Source organism: Myotis myotis, unplaced genomic scaffold (assembly GCF_014108235.1).
Source record: "Myotis myotis isolate mMyoMyo1 unplaced genomic scaffold, mMyoMyo1.p scaffold_m19_p_3, whole genome shotgun sequence".
NCBI lineage: Eukaryota > Metazoa > Chordata > Mammalia > Chiroptera > Vespertilionidae > Myotis > Myotis myotis.
The window spans coordinates 193,325,563-193,351,404 of NW_023416335.1; the positions used below are offsets into that span (position 1 = coordinate 193,325,563).

At 40.9% G+C, this 25,842-nt stretch overlaps 1 protein-coding gene across 1 annotated transcript in view; it reads left to right on the top strand.

Annotated features, from left to right (window-relative positions):
• The window catches only part of ANO2 (anoctamin 2), a 162,925-nt gene that overhangs the window by 113,270 nt on the left and 23,813 nt on the right, over positions 1 to 25,842 (top strand). Inside the window, exon 11 of the mRNA XM_036299040.1 lies at positions 23,972 to 24,106. Coding sequence (XP_036154933.1) covers positions 23,972 to 24,106 — 135 coding nt within the window. The remainder of the gene's footprint in view (positions 1 to 23,971; positions 24,107 to 25,842) is intronic.

Below are 25,842 nucleotides of genomic sequence, written 5' to 3' on the forward strand. Positions count from 1 at the left end.
AAACTTGTTGATGACCATTGGGCTTTTCTGGGTTATGAAGGGACACATTAATGGAGAAAATTTTCAAAAAAGTAACTGTGAGGCTGTAGAGAAACAGCATATGGAAAAGTCTATGGGGGGGGATTGAACCCCCCAAACTAGTCATCTAGACATATCCATGCAGAACCCACAGACCCTGGAAATTCTCAGAATACATTTTAGGATCACATCACTTAGGGATTTACCAAAACATGTCCAACTTAGGTCACCACGCTCAAAGAAGAACTCAGCCAGGATGGAGATATTTCAGGAAAGGAAAAGTATCATAATTAAAGATTTGTAGAGACATCCATATGAAGACAAATGAGCTCCCTACTCCAGGAAGAAAATGGAGAAGGTGTGAGCCAACACTTATTAAATTAAAAGATGGATAGAGTGACTGTGTATGTGTTTATCAGATTCTGAGGTACTTGCCTGGGGACATTCCTTCAGACAGGGAGCAGTGAGTTGAAATTAGAACTCAGTTTTAGCTCTAGCTTTGTTTCTAGTTGATGTAATATTTGGACAAGCCATTCTCTCTTGAGCCTCAGTTTCCTCAGCTATGAAATAGGCATCATAATACCTGTCCTATCCACCCCATGATATTATTACAAGGATTATGATGAAGAGTTGCACAAATACTGTGGGCACAGGCTTGGTTAAGTAATTATTTATCTGCCCCCTGGGGGAAATTATAATATTCCAAAATATTGTGTAATCATGAGACTGTTTTTTAATGTAAATTAATGCACTGTAACTACACACTTTGCAGGCATGAACTCTGCACCTCCCAGCGGCCCTTGTAGTATGGGTATTCTTACCTCCATGTATGAACTCAGTGAGATGAGGTGCTTCCCAAAACCACAGAGCAGCTCATCTGGGATTCAAACCCAGGCCTGTCTGACTTCAGAAACTATGATTTTTCTCTTGTGCCATGTGGCTGAAGGTGACACAGAGCTCCATCCAGTTGGATGTCAAGCGAACTGGGTGTCTAGTGTTAATCCCATTAATTAGCAGTCTCTGAAGGGAAACTGGTGTGATCTGCTGGTAGGCGGAGCTGACTGACCATAGTCAACCCCTGCTTCTCTATAGGGTCATCATTGTGAACATTCCTCTGTGCTTAGTAGAGTGACATGTTACTCTCAAGGTCTATTGAACTAGATAAAGTTGTTTGTGCCTCGGTTAAATGACCCAGAATTCCATGTTTTTAATTTCTCTTTTCTATTTTTCATAGCCTTTTATTTTTCTGACTTCTTCCATGTTGTCAGGTTGTCAGCTGTCACGTCTTGCTTTTGTCAACTGAGTAGCTTCCTTCCTAACCCCAATTTACTTCTTGGTCTCAGCTGCTGGATTAGCAACGAGACACCTAATCAGGTTAGCACTGTGTAGCAGGTAAAACTCTTCCACAGCCTGTCCTGGAGTCTGGCTCCTGTTAGGTGTGGGGTTTTGTGGAGTGTCTGCCTTTGCAGTGGAATTGTCTTATTTTTGTTTCCCAGTGAGAGTGAAGTGGTGTTTTTGAAGCTCAAGAGGCCTCAGAGAGGGGACCAGAGTGAAAATGATACAGCAGGTACCTTTGCTGTGAAGAGCTGCATTTTGTTCTCCTTACTTGCTTTGGGAAGTCATGAGAAACCCAGACTATCAAAGATTTTTCTTACAGCAGAGCTCAGAGTATGTTAACAACACAGAGTGGGTCCCTGCATCAAGGGTCTACTGTATGAAGAGCTTTGTCCTGGAAATGGTACCAAGGCTAAAAGAAGGAGGAAAACAGGACTATTGAAGAATAATGATGGGGCATACAGAACTTTTCTGATGGAGGTCACAGAGCTGTAAAGGAGCACCCAACAGGGAACTAATGCACAGAGCTATATGTAGAAGGGCAAGGTTACAGGGAAAGGTTTTGAAGGGGTTAACTACTGTACAGAGTATGGTTGGTGAGAGAAAAATGAGACTATAGAGTATGTGAGTTCTGAGTAGAAGGTAGAGATTTGAAGGAGAGAAAAAATATGGTTGGGGGTTTACAAGGTTCAGATTAGGCTGAGAAGAGAGCACCATGGCTCCAGGAAATGGTTGGAGGAGATATTTGAGACAGTGTGGGGTAGAAGTCCTAGACAAAGGAATGACGACAGTGGGAACAGAAGGAGAATCTGTGGCACGGTTTCTCTGGAATTTAGGCAGGTGGCAAAACAAAGCTTGCTAGGGTTTGAGGACTTATGTACTCCAGCTGTGAGGTGAGAGTGGACACATCAGGATTCAGTTTTTCACTCATCCTTTCTCTTGGGAAACATTGGTCAAGTCCCACAGTTCAGCCCCTATGGACCTGGTGCAGTTCCTTCCCTGGGTAGAGAGACTTGGACTCTTTGTGTCTCCTCCACTAAACCTCTAAGCTGGTGATACAGGTGTGATCCTGTCTGTGGGAGTCAAGAACCTGAGATAGATCTAAGGGACTGATCTTGCCCTAGAAGGAGGGAGGGAACTAGCATGTGGATGAGGAGTTACCATGGACATGACCCAACTGTTTGATCCCATGAGCCACTGTTTCACCACGTGTGTCTGGAACCCCCGAGCTCCCCATTTCTGCTAATGATATTCCCTTGAGTGATGTTCTCCACCCACACCACATGGGTATGTAACCAACATAAACACAAAGCGTCTTAACACATTGAATAACATCGGCAGAGCACACGTTACTACAACAACAGCCGCAAGATAGCTAAATTTAATTAGCCCGGCACACCCAGGCTTTTTGCACAGGCACATGCCTCTGTTTTAGAAATGGAAAAGCACAGCATTCTGTGGGTCTTGAAGTCATAGACAAAGGCAAGAAAAAAACACAAAACTTCAAGATCCCTGCCTGGGAGACTGCTGTCCTCCAGTACCTTCTTGGGATTATCTCAAGGTATTCAAAGACATGGGTAATTGGGTAACTGCCAAGGATTGCTGTCTGCCCCTGGCAGAATGTTTGACTCAGTCATGGAGGGGTTGTGCTCAGCCTGAGTTACCCAGCCCATTGAAGGGACTCAGGAAATCCTCCTTGAGGGCTCAGGCCTTGGTTGTTGGCTTGGCCTCCTCAGTTTCTTTCACAGAATCTATTTCACTAAACACAGTCAGGAGAGGCAGAGAGAGGAGTGGAGGACTGATATTTTGAAATTTTTATTTGGGTGTTTTAGTCTGGAGATGGGTAAGGGCAATGGCTTAGTTTCCAGATGTTATCAATTCTAACAAAATGGCAGTATTTCTTTAGGTTGATATTCTGCCCAATCCTCAGCCTTTGGGCAGGAAGGCAAGCTGCTCAGTGGAGAGAAGTAAATCAGCCATAGACTAAGGGTGTCTCTTTGCCCCATTCAGGGGCATTCAACCCCCTAGAAGCCCCACCTGATGCCTGATGTCAGTTCCTTTTGCTAGAGTTCATTTTCTTTCACTTTTGTTCATTCTCCATGCTTACCCCATGGTCTAGTGCCCCTTTGTTACATCCTGTAAAATCATATCCTTCTTTGGATATATTGGCCCTTCTCTGAAGATTTTACATTTATAGATAGTGAGGTTTGGCCCTCTAATAATCCAGCAGCCATCCAGAAGCGTTGTTATGGGGACAATGTGAAAGAATTCTATTCTTTCTCTGTCCTAGGTACTGTTTTAGGCACTGGTGTTAAAGTGATGAAAAAGATAGACATGGACTGATCTTGTGTGATAGGTAATTTATCATCTAACTTGGGACACTTTTTAGAGGGAAAGTGAGTACTATTAATAATTATGCTAAGTGTACTGGTCAGCTGTTGTCACAAAGGCTGCATAACAAACCACCCCAAAGTCAGCAGCTTATAACAATAGTCATTACATTTTCTTGCTCTTGTGTCTGTAAGTTGAGTGGAAAAACTCTACTTTAGGCTGAGGGTTGGCTAGGCTTGGCTCAAGGCTTCAGATTGTGTTCAGGTCTCCACAGCTCTTCTCACTCCCCTGAGATCAGAAGCTATCCGGGCATGTTCTTGTCATTAATCTCAGGAGCACAAGGAAAAGAATAGCAATACAGTGCCTCTTAAGTCATTACTGACATCACATCTACTAGTGTTTCACTGTCCAAAGTAGTCACATGCCAAGCACAAATACATGCTGCTGAAAAGTATATTCTTTCTTAAGGGGAGAGAAGTTAATATTTGCTGAACACCAATCTAACAACAGGTATAAACCAGGGTCATCCTACAAATAGCTGAACCTCATGAAGCTTATGATTTAGCAGGGAAGACAGATAATGTGTAGTCAATTGTAAGTGTGGCATGGGTTACAGTATGGGATGTGGGGTGTAATGAGAGTGCAGATCTAGTGCCATCCAACCTAGTTGGAGAAAGCTTCCATGAGGAAGTGACATTTGAACTAAGATTTGATACGTGAATGAAAGTCAAGATGAGCCAGGCAAAGATGAGTGAAATAATGACAATAGCTGACATTACTTGGTATGTCCTGTGTGTCAGGCACCATTAAAATCCTTTGCATTTGCTAACTCACAACAACCCTTTGAGGCAGATATTATTATCCTCATTTTACAGATGAGGAATTGAGACATGAAGAAGTTGATAAATCAAGAGGTAAGATTTGAGCTTTTAGGTTTAGCTCTGGAGTTAATTCTCTTCACCACTGTGTGTATTGCCCCACTGCTGGAGGAGGGAGGTTGGGTGCTGGAGCATTAGGTCTGGAGGCATGATGGGACTAGGCTGGGGTAAAGCAAGGACCAGGTCCTGGAGGACTTTGGATTTTATCCAAGGAAAAGTACGTCGGGAAGGTTTGGCTTATTTGGGTGCATATGTATAGGCAGCATTGACATGATCTGTTGGCTTTTACTCTTAAAGGACTTGAGGCTTATCTGTGTGAGGCTCCAGAAAAGACCTGAGACTGCACATTTTGTGCCAAATAGTGTGGAGGGGCAAGGTAGGGAGTCTGGGGAGAAGAACCATCTTTCCTCTTAGATGTTCTCTGTCCTGCTGAGAGGACTTATGTGCATTCTGGGTACTATGTCTCTGAGCCCAGAGTCTCTTTTCTTATCCTCATTTCTCCACATCCAAATTAACCCACAAGTCTCACTATATTGTCATCAATGGGTGGGAACCATCTCTCCCTCTTCACCAGTGGCAGATGGCTTACTGGGCAAGATGATGACAATCGCTAACATAACACTTTCCCCTTATACCCACCATGAAAAAGAATCACGATGTCCTTTGTGTGCACAATCTGGTTGAATCTTCATGGTGACCCTGTGAGGTCAGCCCACTCATTACCCCCAGACCTAATGACATCATTTTCAAGATGACACTGCAGCACGGAGTTGATAAGTCCTTGCTCAAAATCTCAGGCAGTATGACTCTAGAGTCCATTATCTTGACCACTTTGATACATTTTGAGGGAAGAAAACTGTGCTGGTGAGACACACAAACTGCTTCCTAGAAGGGGATCAAGGCAGATGGTGGAGGTTAGTGGACAGATGTCATTAGACATTCAGATGGGATGGTGAAAGGACTCTACAATCTTTCAGATTAAAACAGATCTGATTCCTTAAGGGGGTATTGTCATAGATTATGGGAGCTTCAGGATTTTAGATCTGGGGGTCCTTAAAGCCATCCCCTAATTGTATAAAAAAGGAACCAAAATCTTCTAACAGAACTAACAAGGCAGAGGGACAGAGGTATTATGTCTGAGGCCGCTTCTAAATAAGGAATCATTAATATGTGCTGCTCTAACCTGCTGACAGTGGGGTGAGCTGGGAGGTAAAAGAATGTGTGGAATTAGAGAGAGAGAGATAGAGAGAGAGAGAGAGATGATTCTTTGGGCAGGTTGACTTACCTGCTACCTTCCTCATCTAACAAGAAGAGGATTAGGCCAGGTGATCTATAATATCCCATCTAAGGTCAACTTTCTAGGCTCTCTAGGACAGAATCTCAAGCCTGAAGCTTGTCTGGAGGCAAGACCCAAGGTCTCACATGGAAGCAAGTTGAACTAGGGATTGGAAATCAGGAGTCTGGACCCCAATTCTGGACTTTGTTTATTGGATTCTCCACTACCTGGGACAACCTCGTCCCACCCCACCCTCACATATTGGATTTTTCCTCTCCCCCTTCCTAAACATCCCATCTCTGTTTTCTTATGCCTCTCTGGCTTTGATCACATCTGGAGCATTTTGTAGAGTTGATGAGTGTGTGTTTTCCTGTTGGGACACATGGTGTATATCAGAGGCACTTAAGGAGGTCTGGAGGAGTGGAAAAGTCTGCGTGGCATCTCAGGGGCTTCTGGCCTGGAGAGTGGATGGCAGCTGCATGGCAGGGGACCTGGCATGAGGGCCATGAGGGCCGCTGTCTCTTGGGGAAGGCCCAGAGGCTCAGCCTGAGGACTCGTGCTCCAAATGACTTGGAGTTGTCCCAGTGGTGTTGGTGCATGTTAAATATGTGAGTATGTTTGTGTGCACATGTGTATGTGTATGTGTGCATATATATGTAAGAGGACTGGAAGGGTTCCTCTGCCTTGTTGCCATGGTGTGCTGTCCTCAGGGCTTTGGTCTCTGATAACTGGGACTCTTATTTGTACACCTGCAAAGTAATATAAACCAATGGTGTGTCCCCTATATGTGTACAATGGGTGATGAATGTGACATGAAACAAAAAGGCAGAGCAGTGCTCTGTCTGTAAAGATTTTTCAGTGAGCTAACCGGCAGTACTAGTGAACAGTGAGGATCAATGAGATACAAAGTGGGCTTCCTGTAGTGAATGAGCTGGGAACAAGCCCAGCCCTGTGTCCCTTGATCAGAATTCTTTTTGCTGTCCATTACCCACCTCCTTCGGTGTTGGCTTTTAATCCTCAGAGACCTGGGCATGGCAGAAAGGAATTGTCAGGATTTTATGGGTGAAGATGCTTTCGGTAGGAAGAACAGTGGTGGTAGAAGCAGGCAGATTCTGTGAGAGGCATTCTGAGGGATTGAGGGCACATTTGCCCTACTTTTCTTTTCTTTCTCCTTTTTTATGGGTGTAGGGGTGGGGAATTGCCAAGCAACTCTGTTCACCATTCATTTGGAGTTTGACTTCTGACAAGGAGTTTCAGAGTTGACCCCCCCCCCCCCCCGCTTTCCCCCCACTCCTTTGAGGCTGTCTCTTCAGTCCTTCCCACACCCTCCCAGGGCCTGAGGTATTTATCTCAGGCTTTGCAGCTATGTGCACCTTTTATTAAATCTCTTTGGTCCCTGGGACTTTCTCCTTCTCCCTCTTCCAATAACCCTCAGGCTTTGTTCTTTTTTCCCTGCCATTTCCTTTCTTTATCCATTCATCTCAGTTACTCTATATCTGTTTACTCCTAGTGACGTCTTTCAGACTTGGGGGCACGTTACCCATCCGGGCCTGCTGAAGGTGATCTTGGAAAGTGATAGAAATATTTATAGGCCCAGGGTAGGAGTGGTGCTGGGGAATGCCACACAAAGTTCAGCCTGGAAGTTTGTTTATGCTCTTGGAACTCTAACAGAGAACAGCCCCATCTATCCATGGTTCAAATTAAATTGCAGATGCCCTTGAACTCAGGGTTAGGAACGTAAACAACTAGTGGGTCATAGACTTCAAGCAGCGAACAAACTTGGCAGGAGAGCGGCTTGGTGAGGGCTGGCAGGGGATGGATTTTCCAATTGATGTTTTTCCAGGAGGCTTCCTCAAGTTTGTGGATTGCAGGCATCAGAGCACCTCTCTTGGCCAGCACATCTGGAGTGTGGCTCCTTGGTTGTGAGGCAGTTGTGAGAAGAGAGAGGAGAAATTTCCTAGTCTTTCTTCCACTTAACTTGCCTTGCTCTGGGAGGGGATTTAGAAGGAGGTGGGGAGCTGAGTGAATGGCCTGGGAATCACATGAGGATGTCTGACATTTAAATTCCTGCTGTGACACAGAGTCCTAGGATCCTGAGCCTGAGCCTGAGCTCAGGATGCTGTGATGAAAACTCAGCTTGTAGCCCCCCCCCCCCATGCCCCGCCCTCATGCTTTGAGTTGCTCATTGATTCACTCGATAGTCAAGATACTTGATAATTCAACAAGCACCAATACTGTGGCAGGAACCAACCCAGGTAGTGATGATGAAAAAAATCCTGCCCCTTAAGGAGCTTGTAGTCAAGTTGGATAAAAGATAAATGGGCAAATACCTACCGATGGGTGATGTTTGCATGGACAGAATATATGCAATGGGTTCTAGGAGGGACCAAAAAGAGGCTCCTGAATCAGTCATAGGAGACTTCCTGGAAGACCAGTGACTGAGCTAAGTTTTGACTAAAGACTTGGTGTCAGATGGTTGTAGGAGAAAAGAGTGGGCATTCCAGGCATGGAGAACAGCATGAATTAAGGCATGAGGTGGTGAAAACAGCACAGTCATTTAGGTTTGAAAGGAGCTGAGTATGGCTGTAATGAAGACTATATGTGAGGGTAGGGTGGGACGGAAGGCAGAAAAGGTAGGCAGGCATCAGGTCATGAAGCCAGACTTAAATACTTAGCTCAAGTGATGTGGAAGGTTTTAAGTAGGAAGCTGGTAAAATCGGACTTAAAGAATATTATTTGAGGGATAGAGAAATTTCCTCTAATTACTTTTCCCAGAAGTATGTCACAGCCAGGGCAAAGCAAGGCCTCATGAAAATGGGGCATAGCCTGGGTCTCTAGTGGAAAAGAGGTTGCTGTGGTGGGAGAAGAAGCAGAGCTTCTTGGGCTACTGAGTTGTCTCCCATGAGCAAAGTTTCTTCTGGGTCCTTGTAGACTGCCTATTAGACCTTAGAGAGGAAACTGAAGCTCAGGGAAGATTAGCTGGGGAGCTGGGGCTTCTGAATGAAAGCCAAACAGGAGTAATAATCCACAGCTTTGCTTTAGGGTGGCCCTATCTTCTCCCATTTTCAACATTATCTGTTACTTGTGGGAATGAGTGGCAGCAGTATTCATGGAAACATTTATACAAAATCCGCACAGGTTGCAAATTCACCATCACCCTGGCTTTTTGCCATAATACTTTCTAAGAGCTGGATTTATTTGTTTGGGCTTCATCTCTTTCTATTCTCTGTTCCCCTGGGGGCAGAGATCACAAGGAACAGAGGCAGCACTGATTGGCCAGCATTAGTCAAGGGGGCTCTATCATGGGGTTTAGTCACTAGTTCTGGGTCCTTGAGAATGGGAGGCACACTTATCATATTTTTCATTGGTACACATCTGGATAAAGTATTTACCTTGAAAGATAACAGAAAACTGAGATTCAAAATGTTCTTAACAAGCAGGAACCCTGAGCCAAAACCAACGAAGTGAAATTTAATAATGGTAAATGTAAAATCAGGTTAATAATAATAGCGTAGGAAGAAGATAATTTGATTTGGCAGGCACTTGTGCGAGAGAGATGGGGCAGGGGGAGTGGGAGGTGAGTGGACCACAGCTAAACATGAGCTCTCAGGTTATTGCCAAACATGAACTTGTCTTACACTGAAGTAATGAACTCATGGGGTACAGATTGTGGGTAATTATGGTGTCACCACCCCTGAGCAGTCAGTTCGCTATGGAAGCATGTGCTCAATTCTGGGTGCCCCATTTTAAGAGGTATGTTGACACTCAAGAAGATTCATTGATGTTACAAATTAGAAACCCAGGGAAGATTTCAGCCAATAGACATTTCTTTTAAACTTGGTCCAAAAGATGTATTGAAAACATTAAGTGTGAATATTTTCAATTGGAACATATGCTCTCTAGTTCCCCACAGCTTCCAACATTCCTTGTTGTTTTATATCCAGCACTCACAAGTCACTATGGCCTTTTCTCTACCCAACTGAACTTGTGACGGTTGAATTACAGCAATTCCAGCAGCACCAGACTCACCTGAAAAATCTTTTTAACACCATTTCCTACTTCCACAATGGCCATGATGGCATATCTGGTATAGGACTAGCTTTTCTGCCATAAAAACTCAAAACTACTTAAAATAACTATTTTCAGACATTATACAACAGTCAGGAAATGGGTGATAGAACAAGTGTAGCCGTATAGTTGCTCTGAACAGTACAAAATAAAATAGCTAGTTGGTAGTTTTAAACCCGACCGTATTTGGCAATTACATTAAATATAAATATATAAATAGTTTAAACATCAAAATTGAGGTATACCCTGGCCTGCGTGGCTCAGTGGTTGAGCATCAATCTATGAACCAGGAGGTCATGGTTCAATTCCCGGTTGGGGCACATGCCTGGTTTCCAGCTCCATCCCCATTATGAGGCATGCAGGAGGCAGCCAATCAAGGATTCTCTCTCATCATTGGTGTTTTTATCTCTCTCTCTCCCTCTCCCTTCCTCTCTGAAATCAATAAAAAAAAATTTAAGAAATTGAGGTATAAATTGTTAGATTGGATAAAAAGCAATACCCAACTAAGTGATGCTGATTCGAAGCATACTTTAAATATAAAGGGACAGATAAGTTAAAAGTAAAAAGGTGCCCTGGCCCGTGTTGCTCAGTGTTTACAGTGTCAGCACACACACCGAAGGGTCTTGAATTCAATTCCCGGTAAGGGAACTTACCTGGGTTGCAGGTTCAATCCCCTGCCCTGGTTGGGGTGTATGTGGAAGGCAACCAATTGATGTGTCTATCTCACATCAATGTTTCTCCCAGTCTCTCTCTCTCCCTCCTTCTCCCTTTCCACTCTCTCTAACAGCAATGAAAAAATATATCCTCATGTGAGAATTAACAACAACAACAAAAAAATAAAAGGGTGAAAAGAAATGCACTATGTAAACACTAATCAGGAGAAAGCAGAAATGGCTCTATTAATATCAGATGGTAGACTTTAGGGCAAGAAATATGATCAGAAATATAGATGACATTTATATTGATAATGAGGCTAACTCATTAAGAAGATGTAACAATCCTATTTGGGATTGTGCGCATCTGATAACAGAGCTTTAGACTCATGGATACAGAGAACAGACTGACAGCTGTCAGATGGGATGGGGTTGGGGGCTGGCAGAGAAGGGTGAAGGGATTAAGCAAAGAAAAAAACAAACAACTCATGGACACAGACAACAGTATGGTGATTGCCAGAGGGAAGGGGGGGGGGTGGTGGAGGTCGAATAGAGTAAAGAGGGGATAGATAAATGGTGATGAAAGGAGACTTGACTTGAGGTGATAAACACACAATACAATATACAGATGATGTATAATAGAATTGTACACCTGAAACCTATGTAATTTTATTAACCAAGGTCACCCTAATAAATCCAGTTAAAAAATAAAATATATGTACTAAAAATAGACAAAAAAGAAAGGAGAAATAGACAAATTCACAATTATATTTGGTGATTTCAACTTTCTCAGTAATTGAGAGAACATATAGTCAATCAGTAGGGATGTGGTAGACTTGAACAACACTGTGAATGAACTTGCCCTAATTTGTATTTATAGAACACATAGCCAAACTGCAGCAGACACATTATTTTTATGTGCACATGGACCATTTACTGAGCTAGACCATATTCTAGCTCATAAAATAAGGTTCAGTGAATCTTAAGGATCAAGGTCATACAGCATATATTCTCAGACCACAGTGGAATTAAGCTAGAGATCATTAACAAAAAGAAAGGCTCATCTTTCCTCCTGCCCCTCCATTATGCAGGCCAACACCTCATTCATTTGTTGCAAGTTGCAAATCCTTTCTTGATAGACACTGTTAGCCTCTGAAGAAGTTTTGAAATGAGTGGCATCTATTAACAAATGTGGAAAAAGTAGTAGTTCATATGACCTGTTCACGATGTCCCAGCTTTTATATTTTAATTATACTGTTCTTTCATATTTTTTGATCATCTCCTTGCATGAAAGATTCACTCCAGGCAAAAATTTCAATTCTAGAGACAGAATTTTGTCACCCTTACAGTCAATGTCAGGGAAACAGAATCCAGAGACTAAGCTAGACATGGGACTATTTAGGGGGTTAGCCTAAGGCATTATCCGTAGGACATGGGGTATACACCTCCATGGATATTTATAAGCAAAGGAGTATGTCTGAAATATGTCAAGCCATTCTACATTATTTAAATTCTTCCAATTTCACCAAATGAGAGTCCTTTTCTAACATTTGTTATGCTTCTTAACAGGCCATTATTTTTACCTATGACAATCCATTTCTGACACTCCGTATGCTAATTTACCAAGCTGGGCTTGTTGATGGAGACAAGGAAAGCAGAAATGCCACCTGTGATCACGGGCTTTCTGAATAGATTGCCAGCTGAACACCTGGGCTATCTTGTTTGGCACCTGCCTCATAGCTTCAGTCAAATAACACACATCCTCTCACACTGTGTATGATGAAGTATTTTAAAGTCACTTTTACACATTGTAACATTTTCCTAGACGGTTTCCTCTTTTAAAGATGTCCAGGAAAGGATGCCGTTGGCCTGCCCCCTTCCAACCTATTCCAATGTCTCACGAAGTCATCAAGGTTTCCTTTTCTCCTTCCAAAACGGCCTCCGGGAACATCTTTATTCTTGTTTTCAGAGCCTCCTTCAAAATGTGCACAACCTCTACTGCCTGCCCCACCTTGTACCTTTGATTTAAGGCTCCCAGTTCCTGAGGGTAGAGAGCGGGTTTGGCCATGGTTCACTGCTGGTGTGTTCAAGGGAAGGATCATCCTGCAGCCACACAAATGGCTATTAACTTGTTCTCTGTGGTTGTTGCACTCACTGTTTTGTGCTCAGATAATTATTTCCAACTATCACTTTGTTCACCTTTAGTCTCCACTAAAATAAAATAAAAATAAAAAAGGACTGAGCATTGAGAGGTAGGACCTGCTAACTGATTCTCTGTTTTCTTCTAGAAAGGCTTTTGGAGCCTAAGAAATCAGACATTGCTGTTCTGAGGTCAGGGTCTGGGCTAAATGACTCCTCTAAAATGAGGAGAAACTGGATTTATTTGCTTTTTAATTTTTATTTTAAAATAATTTCAAGATTATAGAAACATTTCAAAAATAATACAAAGAACTCCCTATCCTTGGCACTCTGATTTATCAATTGTCCATATTTTGCTACATTTGCTCTCATTCCCTCTATACATATGTATACATTATTAGTATGAAGTCATTTAAGAGAATGTGGTAGACATTATGCCTCTTTATCCCTAAAGACTGTGTATTTTCTAAAAACAGGGACTTTTTCTTACAGTGTAATTTTCAACACTAGGAAATTTAACATTGCTATTATGTCACTATGTATTCTACAATCCATATTGAAATTTCAATTGCCCCAATAATGGCCTATGCTATAATTTATAGTTGGCATATCTTTTTAGTCTCCTTTAATTTGTAATCTTCTCCTTGTCTTTTGTGGCATTGACATTTTTGAAAAGGGTCATATGTTGAAGGTCTCGCCCTTTGGGTTTGTCTCAGACTACGTAATGATGGGATTCAGATTATGTATTTTTAGTAGGAATCTGTGTTTGTTGTTGTTGTTTTTTACTCAAACAGCCCCCTTCCTTGGGTGGGGTCCAAAAGTCACCTCATTAACATAATAAGGGACACCATTGTTGCTCTCCTTAGAAAATTCCCAGGGCTTTGGAAGCTGTGAGCCAGGAACTGTGGATGAAGACCAAGTATATCTGAGAAATATATTCTGGTCATCTGAATAACTATATATATTTCTTACAAATCATAGTATCTCACTGTCCTGTATTGTTCATTATGCTTTCATGTGGAACTGGTCTTGGTTCGAGATGATCATATTTCATTGATTCTTAGAGTCTACTGATTGTAAGATGCACATTTATATAATTAACACTTAAAAGAGGTGAATGTTTAAATAGATGAAATATGGTATAAGAGCATTGGTGGTTAAAATCCATCATTTATGCTCATTCATTCACTCAACATTTATTCAACATAAAATGGTGTGTAGTTTGGTGGGCAAGGACTAAGAATCCCCTTCAGAACTTAGCTGAAATTCAAGAAAATAAAGGAAAAATTTTGGAATTGAATAAACTTGAGTTTGCTCACATTCCATTTCCTAGCTTTATGATCTTGGGAAATGCATCTAACTTTTCTGTGTCTCAGTCTTCATCTATAAAGTGGGGTTAATAATACCCATATTTTAGTGCTGTTGTGGGGATTGGAATAATATTTGAAAATCATTCAGCTTAGTGTCTGGCTCATGATGCAGCCCTTATTAGAGTAGGCACTCAATAAATATTTGTAAATAGATTGATTTATAGGTATACGATTAATATGTATTGTGGCAAGAGTGAATTACAACTGGTCATTCCTTTTGATGTTGAAATTGCATTCCCTCCACTCTATTGGAAGCCGTTTTGTTCCATTTCCAGTAGAGATGGAGAACAGCTGGACACCAACCCTTTGATAAAGTCTGAGGACAGAAGTGGATTCACCCCTACACATTGGTCTTAAAACTTCAAGGAAATGATGTGTCACCTTACCCATGGAGGTGTCAGACCTTTGGGGGTCATTTCTTTCTAGTCTCTACTGGCAGACCACATGTCTGCTCCCACTAATTGCAGTTATTTTCCTGGCTGTCAGTGTTAATGATGGATGGGTGCCACTGCCATTTGGATTTGTTGACCAGAGATAATTATTTTCCTAACATGTTCTAAGCTTGCTTAAAACCATACTATGCATTTTGGTCACTGGCTGTTCTTTAGTTTTTTTCCTTTTCATTTTGAAATCTGTATGTGTTTTTCTGGCATGAGGAGAGGAAGATGGGGGTGGGGAAGTACAATCAAATCCATATGTTTGTGATGCATTTACCCTGAAGTAATAAGAAAGCATTGTTGGGAAAGAGCCTTTGGATGACTTAGGAGATGTTGTTATAAGTTGCACATTGGTCTCTTCATCTTCTCAGCCATGCTGCCACATGCCAAGTTCAGAGAGCTTCAAGTTCACCTGGGGACACTGCTCCTTGCTCTCTTCTCTTACCTCTTTCATCCCTAAGGCCTTGTTTCCTTCTCTGCATACTCAACATGAAGTAAAAGACAAATGATTGAATCTTCACTTCTCTCTGGAGCCTCAATAATCATAGCTGATTATTGCTACCATGACCTCATACCTCATCTAGAGACCATTTCTTTTATCATCTGCAATCCTGATGATTCTTGGTTGGTGCCTTAAGTGAAAGCTAAGTGACTCCTGTGAACTCCTTAACTCTAAGGGCTTTTTTTATGTCCTCCAAGCTTGTGCCAGTTTTCACATCTGATTATTTTTAGGCTCATTTCCTTTCTTTCTCCTCAATTATTTGTGTGTATATTTTAAGAGATATTTATCCTTCGTGCATTTGCTGTCATATGTCTAGGGCTCTGAAAGAACTTTGGTTAATGTTTGGATAGGGAATTCATGACCTTTTCCTAAGATCTGGAAACTGAATTCCTTGGGGCCTGCCATATTCAAGAGTATCTGTCCTCAAATTTTGGAGTGGTCCTCCAGATTATAGCATTGTTTTGTACTCAGGTAGCTCAGGATCTATGCTAGTGACCTGAAAGCATATAACCTTTGAATTAAGCCTCAAGTTCTGCTAGGATTCTACATTGGAATACCAATGAGAAGAAGGCACCGGACATCTAAGCTCAAAGAAGTCCCTCTTTCGTCCTTAAGTTAAAAGATGCTGGGAGAAAGCTCATGGGGGAGACAAAGGCTACCCATATGTACATTATTCCAGGGAATCAGGAGCCTGGGCACAGAGACTGGTGCTGCCTCTGATGACTTTATTCCTAAGTGGCTTTCATGCAAATCACCTGAAGCTTTCTTGCCATTACCTGACTCACAGAGGTATCACTTCACATGTTCATCATTCAAGCATTCAACAAGAATTCATCATGTGTTGGGAAAGGACAGAGTTTTGTATAATGCCCGGAGACGGGGGGAAGTAAAAGATAATATAAACCCTTGAGATGCTTGCAGTAAGGCTGGGGAGATAAGACACAACCACTTAAATAATAAGCGAGTAGAAGTGAATGAGCTCAGGCAATGAAAGCAAAAGACAGCATCAGTCCCAGCACCCTCTGTCATAGCTGCTTGGCTTTGGGGCCAGTTGTTTAAACCTGTGACCTTCAGGGTGTGTGAAGATACCTCTACACTATAAATTATGGTGCAGATTTTCAGGGTCATTGGTTATAAAATCAAGCAGCAGTACAATGCAGAGGAACTAAGTTTTAGAATGTAACAGGTGAGTTATGAAGACATATGTCCGTCAGTAGTATCCATTGCTGGTGAGGGGTCTGAAGGAGGAATCATTTGGTTGGAGAAATGGAATGGGCTTGAGGAAGACTTTTTGAGACTCTCCCATGTAGCTTTGGCAAGCCTAAGAATCTTTACCCTTAATCAGGTATGTGAGGGTATAGTTTAGATGGCATTAGCTTTTCAAACAGCTATTATATCAAAGTGTTGAGCCCATGCTCTTTAGTTCCTTACTATCATTTACTGCTCACCACACCAAAGGCTGCAGCTAAGGTAGTGGACATTCTCAGAGGCAAAGGAGGTCCACCTTGGAGAAAGTAGAGGGAGAAACTATTCTGACTGAGGAAAAGATTTATGGTGCTCAGGCTAATGCGTAATAGTTGGAAAAAACAATTTGGAAGCTTTTCATTTTTATTCTTCTATAATTTTTAACATGACTCATGGGTACATAGTGATCTTCTGGGTCAAGATGAGACAATGGAGATTTTTCCCATTTTGTATTCTTTGTGCGTATGTGTGTGTTATATACAATTATTCCTATTCTCTTGTCCATTAGTCATATTCTAGTGGTAGAGGAGAGAGGTACAATTAGTAGTGGAAGAAAGGATTTGGAATTGGCAAAACAGTGGGGCAGTGAAAGGGATCAAAGATTCTCAAGATAGACTTTGGTTGGAAATTCAGATACGTGGCAACTAAATGTGGACTTGGGCATGAGTTAAACTTTGAAGCTTGTTTTCCTTATATGCAAATTGAAGGAATACTTCCTAACTCACAGTGTAAAGATTAAACTATTTATGTATGTAAAAAGCCATATAGGTGCTCAATAAATGTTCCTCTTCTTCCCTTCCTTAGTAGATGAGAAGGGAGCAAATTTGGGCGAAGAGAAGTTATCCAAAAAAGGTCAGTGCTCCAGGACAGACAAACAGGGTTATTTTAAGGTGAGAATTAAGGTGAGATTTGAAAGAAAAACAACCAGAGTTGAGATTTCACATGTGTGAACTCTGAGGGAGGAACAGAGGCTACAGAGCTCAGGATGGACACGGCCATGTTTCAGTGAAGAACAGGTATAACTTGGGAGGCTAGACTCTAACTCAGCTTTTTTAGTGGTTCCGCCATGGCATCAGATGATCTTCAAAAACATTGCCCATGAGCTTTCAGTAAATGCTATGTTTTGTATCAAGACATTTCTTCATCAAACTTTCAACATAAAATGTAACTGGTACTTGTCATGATTGATACAGGTCATAGTACTGGCCTTTCTTCCCCTTGAGAATATTGAAGAACACTGAAGAACAATTCTTTTGTCATATGGAGAAGGTTTATTTTTTTCTGTCACCCGCACACATTATGGAACAGCAAAGTCAAAACAATTATTCAACCTCTTTTTATTCAAATCTCTGGTCTCTTTTCTGTTTTGGAAGAATGTGGAGTAAGGAAGCCACAGTAACTTGTGCTGGAATATTTTGTTTTAGAATTTTAAAAGCATTTTTCTTTTGCTGTCTCAGATGATATTTCTAACCCAGTGAGATGAAGGCCATTTTCACTTAACAGTGGCACCTACTTGCTGGGGGACCTTGAAGCAGGGCCATTCTGTGACAGCTGTGCAGGATGTTTGCTGAACAGGGCACTTGGCCAAGTGGTTATAGGGGGCTGGATTTACCCTGGGCTCTCAGCACGTCATGAACCTCTTTTTCATCATACTAAAGGGGGCTTTGGTTTCTCCGTATACCAAATAGGATTAATTTTAAAACATTTATGCAAGAAAGATTGCATATTTTTAAGTCTTTATCTCCTTTATTTTCTCAATTGGTTTGAGAATTAGCACACGCTGCTGTTGCTGATGGTGATGGTGATGATGATGATGGTGGTGGTGATGATGATAGCTAGCATTTCTGCATATTTACTGTGTGCCAAGTGCTGTTTCAAGCAATTGACTATATATTAATTCGTGCAACTATGTGCCAAGTTCTGTTTCAAGCAATTGATGATATATTAACTCATAAAACTCTTCTAACAATCTTAACAATGTATAGTTTTTATTTTTTCCATGTTAAGTTTTGGTTTCTACTTGTGGCTCTGCCTAGTTATTGGTGGTGATTTTGGACAAATCTGGTAATGTCCTTCAGTCCCAGTTCCCTAACCTGTAAAATGAGAGAATTGTAACAGATCAGAAACTTGTAAGTCCTCCCATCCCCTTTTTTGACTTTTGAACTTTGTATTATTTAAAGAAGAAGTAACACACTCAAGTAGGTAGTTAATGATGAAGGGAAATCCACAAGGGATGGGAACACCCCAGGGATCAGCAACAGTGGGGAGTTGGTAGCACCTTTAGGCCAAAAAGGGCAAGAGTAGGTTGTGGTTATGGAACCAGAGAGAGCGGTGCTGAAGCTACCACACAGGGAAGCCTCTGACAGGAGCTGTGGCCCCCACTGCCAACTCAAGCCAGACCATTGAAGGAATCAATGCCCCATGGTCATTATTCCACCATCCTTCCATTTCCTGCTGGTGCCTCCCAATTGGCCAGCCCAGCAGGCAGAGAGCCAGGAGGTCTGATTGACACAATCCACTGAAGTTACCCTGTTGGGGCACAGAGCTGGTGGCATGATGGAGAAAGGGTCTGCAGCTCCACACAAGCCACCTTCATAGCAACACAGGTTTAATTCCCCGAACTCCCTTAGGAATTGTTTTTAAGTCAATATTATGTAGAAAATGATGAAGAAATTATTCTAAAATATTTTAAATGGATATTGTACTATAAAATTCATTACATACAGTCTTTTATAATATTATTCATACATAAAGACAAGTTTATCCTTTTTCTTTTTAACAGAGGTGGCACACACTGTTTATGTTATTATATTAAATTGTATAAGAAAATATGTTCCAGCAAATACATTTTTAAATAGCGGATGTCATCTTTGGTTTGGGTAATAATATATATAAAAACTTAGATTAAAATTTACAATCATATTATAGTTTCAAAATAGAAAAACACACACTTTTATGTTCTGAAATTTGTCATACTTGTAGTTTGAGTGAAAAATTTAGCTGGTTTATTAGCCAATATTTATCCTTCATTCCTAAATGATGAGCTAAAAGTTTTAGGCTATATTTGCAAGGATTTTTCTGCCGATTATACATAGTATTTGGGGACAATCTTTAACTCCCAATAACTAAGAAGCCAATTGGATATAACACCCCCTCTTTTAACATTGGTTTTTGGTAATGACATATCTTTATACATCATATAATAAATTGATCAGTTGTATGCATTTATAGATCTGTGTGAATATCATTGAGGCAAATTTATCTAATTCTTTCTTGCCATTTTTATGCTCTCATTGACATGCTATATTCACCACTGATGTTCTTTATGTTTCCATCTTTATTTAAAGATTGGTTATGAGTTAAAAAAAACAACAACACAAACCCAAACAACACCAAACAATATTTAAGAATGAAAATGAAAACAATGTAAAATGGCCAAAACCACTGGGTGATAAATGATTGGGGGACTAGCCATGAGCATGTGTCTCTAATCACCATCTGATGTGTACTTGGAAGCTCTCATGCTGCTCACTAATAAACAGAAACTGTCTAAATAATCATTTTATGTATTGCTTATTTAACAAATGGAAATTGGAACAGATGCCATGACTGCCTTTTCTGATGTGAATGAGCTTCCGGGAGCTATAGGATTTTGTAAATCACTGAATGGAGAGTTTAGTTTTGGATGATCGATAGGGTTCTTTTCAGTTTTCTACTAAAACTGAAAACAATTCATAATACTTTGCAAACTGAGAGGCTGAAATCTGCATAATCATCTACTCTGTGACCGAAGAGACACATGTCATGGGTAAAGTATAGACTTGAAATCAGGCAGCTCAGAATTGGAGTCTGGATTCTATCATGTTTGCCGTGTGACTTTACACAAGTTAATCAACTTCTCTGAGCTGTGCTCACCCTCTACATAGAAGAGGGACAGATCTAGTAACCCCATGATGGGTGTTATTGTGAGGATTCAGCCATCCATTAAACAAATGCTTATTAAGTCACTGCTATGTCCCAGGCATATTCTAGGCACAATAGTGAATAGGAGAGAAAAAGTGTCTGCTCTCATGGAGCTTACATTCTAGCAGCAGAAATGGACAAAAACACCAACACATTTAGAAAACAATGTTAGGTAATGGTAAGTGTTATGAAAAAAAAATGAAGCAAGGTGAGAGGTTAGGAGACGTTTGGGAGGGGGTGATTAAAGAAGGCCTTTCTGAGGAGGTGATGTTGGAGCAGAGACTGAGGAAGTGAGTGTGAGGCTGGAGGAAGGAGTGTTCCAGGCAGAAGGCACAGCCATAGCAAGGGCCCTGAGGTGAGAGCAGATGTGATGTGTATGAGGAACATAAGAGGCCAAGGAATTGGAGCAAAGCCCAAATAGGGGACAGCAGGAGAAAATAAAATTGGGGTTTTGACCAGTGCCCCAGGAATTTCTCTCTCCTCTTCCATCAGAAGGGTGTACACACTTTTTCCTCAGCTGGATGCCACCTTGTAAAGGGAATGGTGGTGGGGACAGCCTTCAGCTGGGGGAGACCATTCTGACTTGAGCCTTGAATTGACTATTTCACCCACGTTGGCCCCCCCATCTCCTGGTTTCACCCAGGAGAGCCTTTGCTGGCTTGCCTGGCTCTGTCTGTAGCTGGGAAATTCCAGGCTGTCTTTCAGAGAATCAACCATGGTGAACTTTAATTAAAGGCTCAGCACTTTCTCTTTGGGCACTTGTCCATAATGCTGCTAAGGGCACCCAAATCTGTTTGCCTTTAATCCATCCCCTGAGGGGCCAGGAAAGCCTGACAGCTTTTTGTGAGACCAGGAAGGAAGGTGATGTGGGCTTGGCAGGAGTTGAGAACAGAAGTTCCCTTCTCCAGCTGACAGGGCTGGCTCCTGTGGAACATGCCCTGCTGGCACGTCTGCTCCATGCTAATCATCTCTTGCTCAACTTCTGACCTGATCACTTGGGAATGGTGCAGACATCCTTCGGCCTCCATCACTGCCTTGGGCTGCCTGATCAAATGCCAACCTTGCATTTCAGGGCTGGCCTCTGTGCTCGGGAAGCCTTGTCTTTTGTTAGCCTGTTCTTTGTGCTTCATTCAGGTGAAAACTCCTCTTGAGGTCTGGTGACAGACTGGGCCTGAAAGATATGTATGTCTGACATGTATTAAATGCTGTCTGACTTGAAGACAAATGATCTCCAGGGAATCTGTTGGCCTGCAGATTATAGCACATGTGATATCTTTTTTAAACCACTTTAAAATAAAAGTATACTATACATACACAAAAGTGTACATACAATAAATGTACAGCTTGCTGAATTTTTGCAAAGTGAACACACCCATACAACCAGTACCCAGATCAAAGAAAAACATTTTTAGTACCCCAAAGGTCCCCTATTTACCCTACTAACTCCCTTCTAGTCACTGCCTTCCTAAGGCTAACTATTATCTGGACTTATAGCACAGTTATTTTGTTTTTGAACTTCATATAGATAAATACAGTATATACATTCTGTAGTGTCTGGCTTATTTTTGTTCAGCATTATGTTTGTGATATTTGTCCATATTGTTGGGAATTCCTGTAGTTTGTTCATTTTCATGGGCAAGTATGTCACAATATATATTTATCCATTCTGTTATTTATAGGCATTTGGGTAGTTTCTAGTTTGAGGCTATTATAAATAGTGCTGCTATGAATATTCTTATGTATATCTTTTGATGCACATATATTCATTCCTATTTGGCATATAGTTAGGACTAGAGTTGTTGGATCAGCTGTTAGTAGATACCACTAAGCAGTTTTTCCTAAGTGATTCAGTATGTATACATCCCACCAGCACCATATGAGTGTCCTGGTTTCTCCACATTTGGTCAATACTTGGTATTTTCTTCTTTCTCATTTTGCCATTCTCACAAATATGCAGAGGTATTGCATTGTGATTTTATTTGCATTTATCTGGTGATCTGATGATTAAAGCAGTTGAGTACCTTTTTATCAGTTTATCAGTCATTTGGGTTTCTTTTTGCAAACATAATTGGAGTCAATATAGTCAGAGGATGAGCTAGGTTTGGATTTTGCCATTGCTAACATCACCTTCACTGGACCACAGATTTCAAATTTCTTCTTCCATGGGATGCTATTACCATATACTTTGTGTGGGCTGTGGAGGGCTGAGAATTTGTTCTCGTTCCCAAAACCCTCAGCTTTCAGCAGCCCTTTACCACAGAGGGGTGTGCCTTCTGGCCCTCCCCCAGCAGCAGACTGCTGACCTTATTATTCAGTGCTTTAGGTTTTTTATCTGAATGGGAGATGGTCCTGGGAGATGGGTGGGCTTTTATGGCTGTGTGGAACTAAAGGAGCTCTCTCCATTTTCCTACCTTGCCCATTATCCTCCTCACGACTACAGGGTGGTGGTCGTTGGATAGGATCAAATGAATGAGTGCAAACTCATCTTGTGTCTGGATCTCCGAGTTATTCTAACCTGTAGGCTAACATACACTCAGCCTTCCAGAAGTTAACATTTTTCTATTTCTTCTTATGCATGCTTATGAAGACTACTCCTCCCAGGCTCTGCCAAATGTGAAGCTGTTTATGTCTCACTTTTCCTTGGAGGGGCTTCTCTCTCTCTCTTTAAAATTTAGTTCACCTGGTTTCTTGCAGCTTCCACTTTCTGATGGGTTCAAAAAAAGTTCTGATTTCACGGATTATGCATATTTCTCTTTTTGTTAGGGTGGATGCTACATTTTCTCTCAGTTGCCTGCATCCTAACTGAGAGCAGCCCCACGGGTAGTGGATCAGGAGACTGTTCACTGTTCTTCTCAATCTTCATGCTTCCATCACAGAATGGGCTGAGCTCCCATTTCCCTCCTGGATTTTATGTCAGAGTCTCTTGAGAAATAAAATACTCTGCTCCTCTGTGGATTATATTTTTCTCATCAAGTGTCCATAACCAATATTTATTTAAGGGAAAAACTCTTTTTAGAGGCTTAGTGTGATAATTTACTAACTTTATGAGCTGAGGATAAAAAAAAAGATATAGGTTGGCAAATTTTCTTTTTAAAATGAATCATTTTTTAAAATGATAAGAATAATTCATTAATAAGTAGAGAATTGAAAATACAGAAAGTTATAAAACCAAATAAACAAAAACCCATCCATAATTTTATTAGCCAAAGAAAATATTACTACTATTTTATCAAATCGATTCTAATCCTTTTTCTGTGAATATGTTTATGTTAATTTGTATACATAAGTGTACATCCTCAAGTACATAATTTGTGTGTGTTGTTTACATAAGATAGTTCCAAAAAGTGTTTTTCTGTGGGTTTTGTGGCACTCATGAAATGATGATGTGTTATTCATGTTTGTCTCGTGAAGATGCTAAAATTTATGGAATATTTTTTGTTTGTTGTTAAGGCTGAATTTCTTCTTGTAGCTATTTCATATGATCAGCCAGGACAGGTGTGTATATGTTATTCCAATGAAATGTAATTCATTTCACAAAAGACCAGTTGCTGATTCCTTGTGCTGAGGTCCCCCTTTCCTCATGTAACTTCCATTCCTCTTTATTTATGCTGACCCGTTGTCAGGTTTAGAACTAACAGAAATGAGGCAAGTATATGATGCTCTTTTTTTTTTTGTTTATTTGTTTTGTTAATCCTCACTGGAGGATGCTTTTTCCATCTATGATGTTCTTAATATGTGTTATAACTTATTTTCCAGAAAGTATTTTGGAGAAAAAATTGGACTATATTTTGCTTGGCTGGGATTATATACATCATTCCTCATCCCATCTTCTATAATTGGTGTGATTGTGTTTCTTTATGGATGTGCAACAATTGAAGAAGATATTCCCAGGTAAGACAATTTTAAAGAAAAGGCTCAATTTCCATGTTAGTAGTTTGGAGTTTCATCTTAGTTTCAAGTACATTTCACACATCTCCTTCCAAAGTCCTCACCCTCTATCCTTCTTCTTCCCTTACTACACACACAACTTTTCTCCAGAGCCAGATCTGGGAGCTACAGATTCTGGGAATGGCTTCATAGCCATGCTGGGCGTGACCCACATTCTTTCCTAGTAAAGCTCTTCTCCAGAGCGAGGTCTGATTTGGACAGGTGGATAAAGCCTGATGAAAAAATTGTGCCTGAGAAATGCTTTCCCCCACTTAACTTCATGATTCACTCCTCCTTCCCCCATATTTTCCCATAAGATCCAAGGCAGCAAGTATTGAGTGATATTGGGTAGAGATCACATGTCTTTTGGTCAAACACTGTTGGGATAAAATGCTGTGAGACTGTAGAAGCAGGCAGCTCTGGAACTGAGGAAGGCTCAGCCTCTGGTTCAGGAGTAGGAAACTACAAGCAGTGACAGTTCCCATGATGGGGCTCTTGGAGAACCAAGAAATGGCACAAAGTCTAGTCGTTATGAGGAAGAGAAAGCCTACAAAGGAAGTAAGCACTTAAAAATAGTCTTCCCTCTGGCATCAGGGAAGAACCAATACTTACCAAATACCGACTTGTGCCAGGCATGGTGCTAGGTGGTTTTATGCACTAGTTTCTTTGATACTGTAGAAATCAACATTGTAAACTCTATATAAGGTAGTTATTATTTTCACTTAACAGAGTTGGAGAAATTGACGATAAATGAGGTCATATAACTTGTTCAACTTCAACAACTACTAATTGTCAGGGTTGAGATTTGGCCTCCTGCTGCTCCATAGTTTTGCTTTTTCCAATAAGCTGTGAAGCCTCCCAGAGAGCTCATATTCTCCCTGGCAGCCAAGAACTTCAACTGGCCTTGTCTGATGCATTCTCAGAAAACACGGATTCCATGCTTCTCTTTCTCAGTTGTGATCCCTAGAGAGCTGAACCCCAGGTTGATCAAAACTAGAAATCTCTATATTGTGCTCAGTATAATGGATGGGGTGTCAGTATGCTGGTTTATATCAGGACTTAGAACTTGTGCCCATATGGGAATACATATGACAGTGACCATTGCAGCTGGAATTGACTATCATCTGTACATGCTGCAAAGACATATATCTATGCACATGCACACACTCATATATGTACAGATGTGTAGGCATGTAAAATGTGATTATTATCATTGTAGATGTATCATATTGGCTATCAGAGTGTATGATATTTTAAAAACCATGGGTAGCATCCCATTCGTGAGTTATGGAATCAATTTAATAGTTATCTTTTAAGTGAACTAGAATAAGATAAGATATAGTAGAATGATATATAACATTAGTATTCATCACAAAAGAAGGTATAAGTATTGTTGCATGAGACTTTATTTAGATATATGAGTATGTTTATAAGAAGATGGTATGTACATTTTTCTCCTATTGGAATATGATGTAAAAGACTTTCAAACTTAAGGTTATAGTCAAAAAGTTTGAAATTGACTCTTAAAAATTGAAATTTTGATTGTCACTTTTTCAGATTCATGATAGGACATGACAAATCAAGAAGGTATAAATGATAGAAAAATTAATCATATTGTGAAGATTTTTTTTAAAGAACTGTTCTTAAATCAGAATTGTATACCCACCAAAAGTCCAAGCTCTGTGGGCCTGATGGAAATT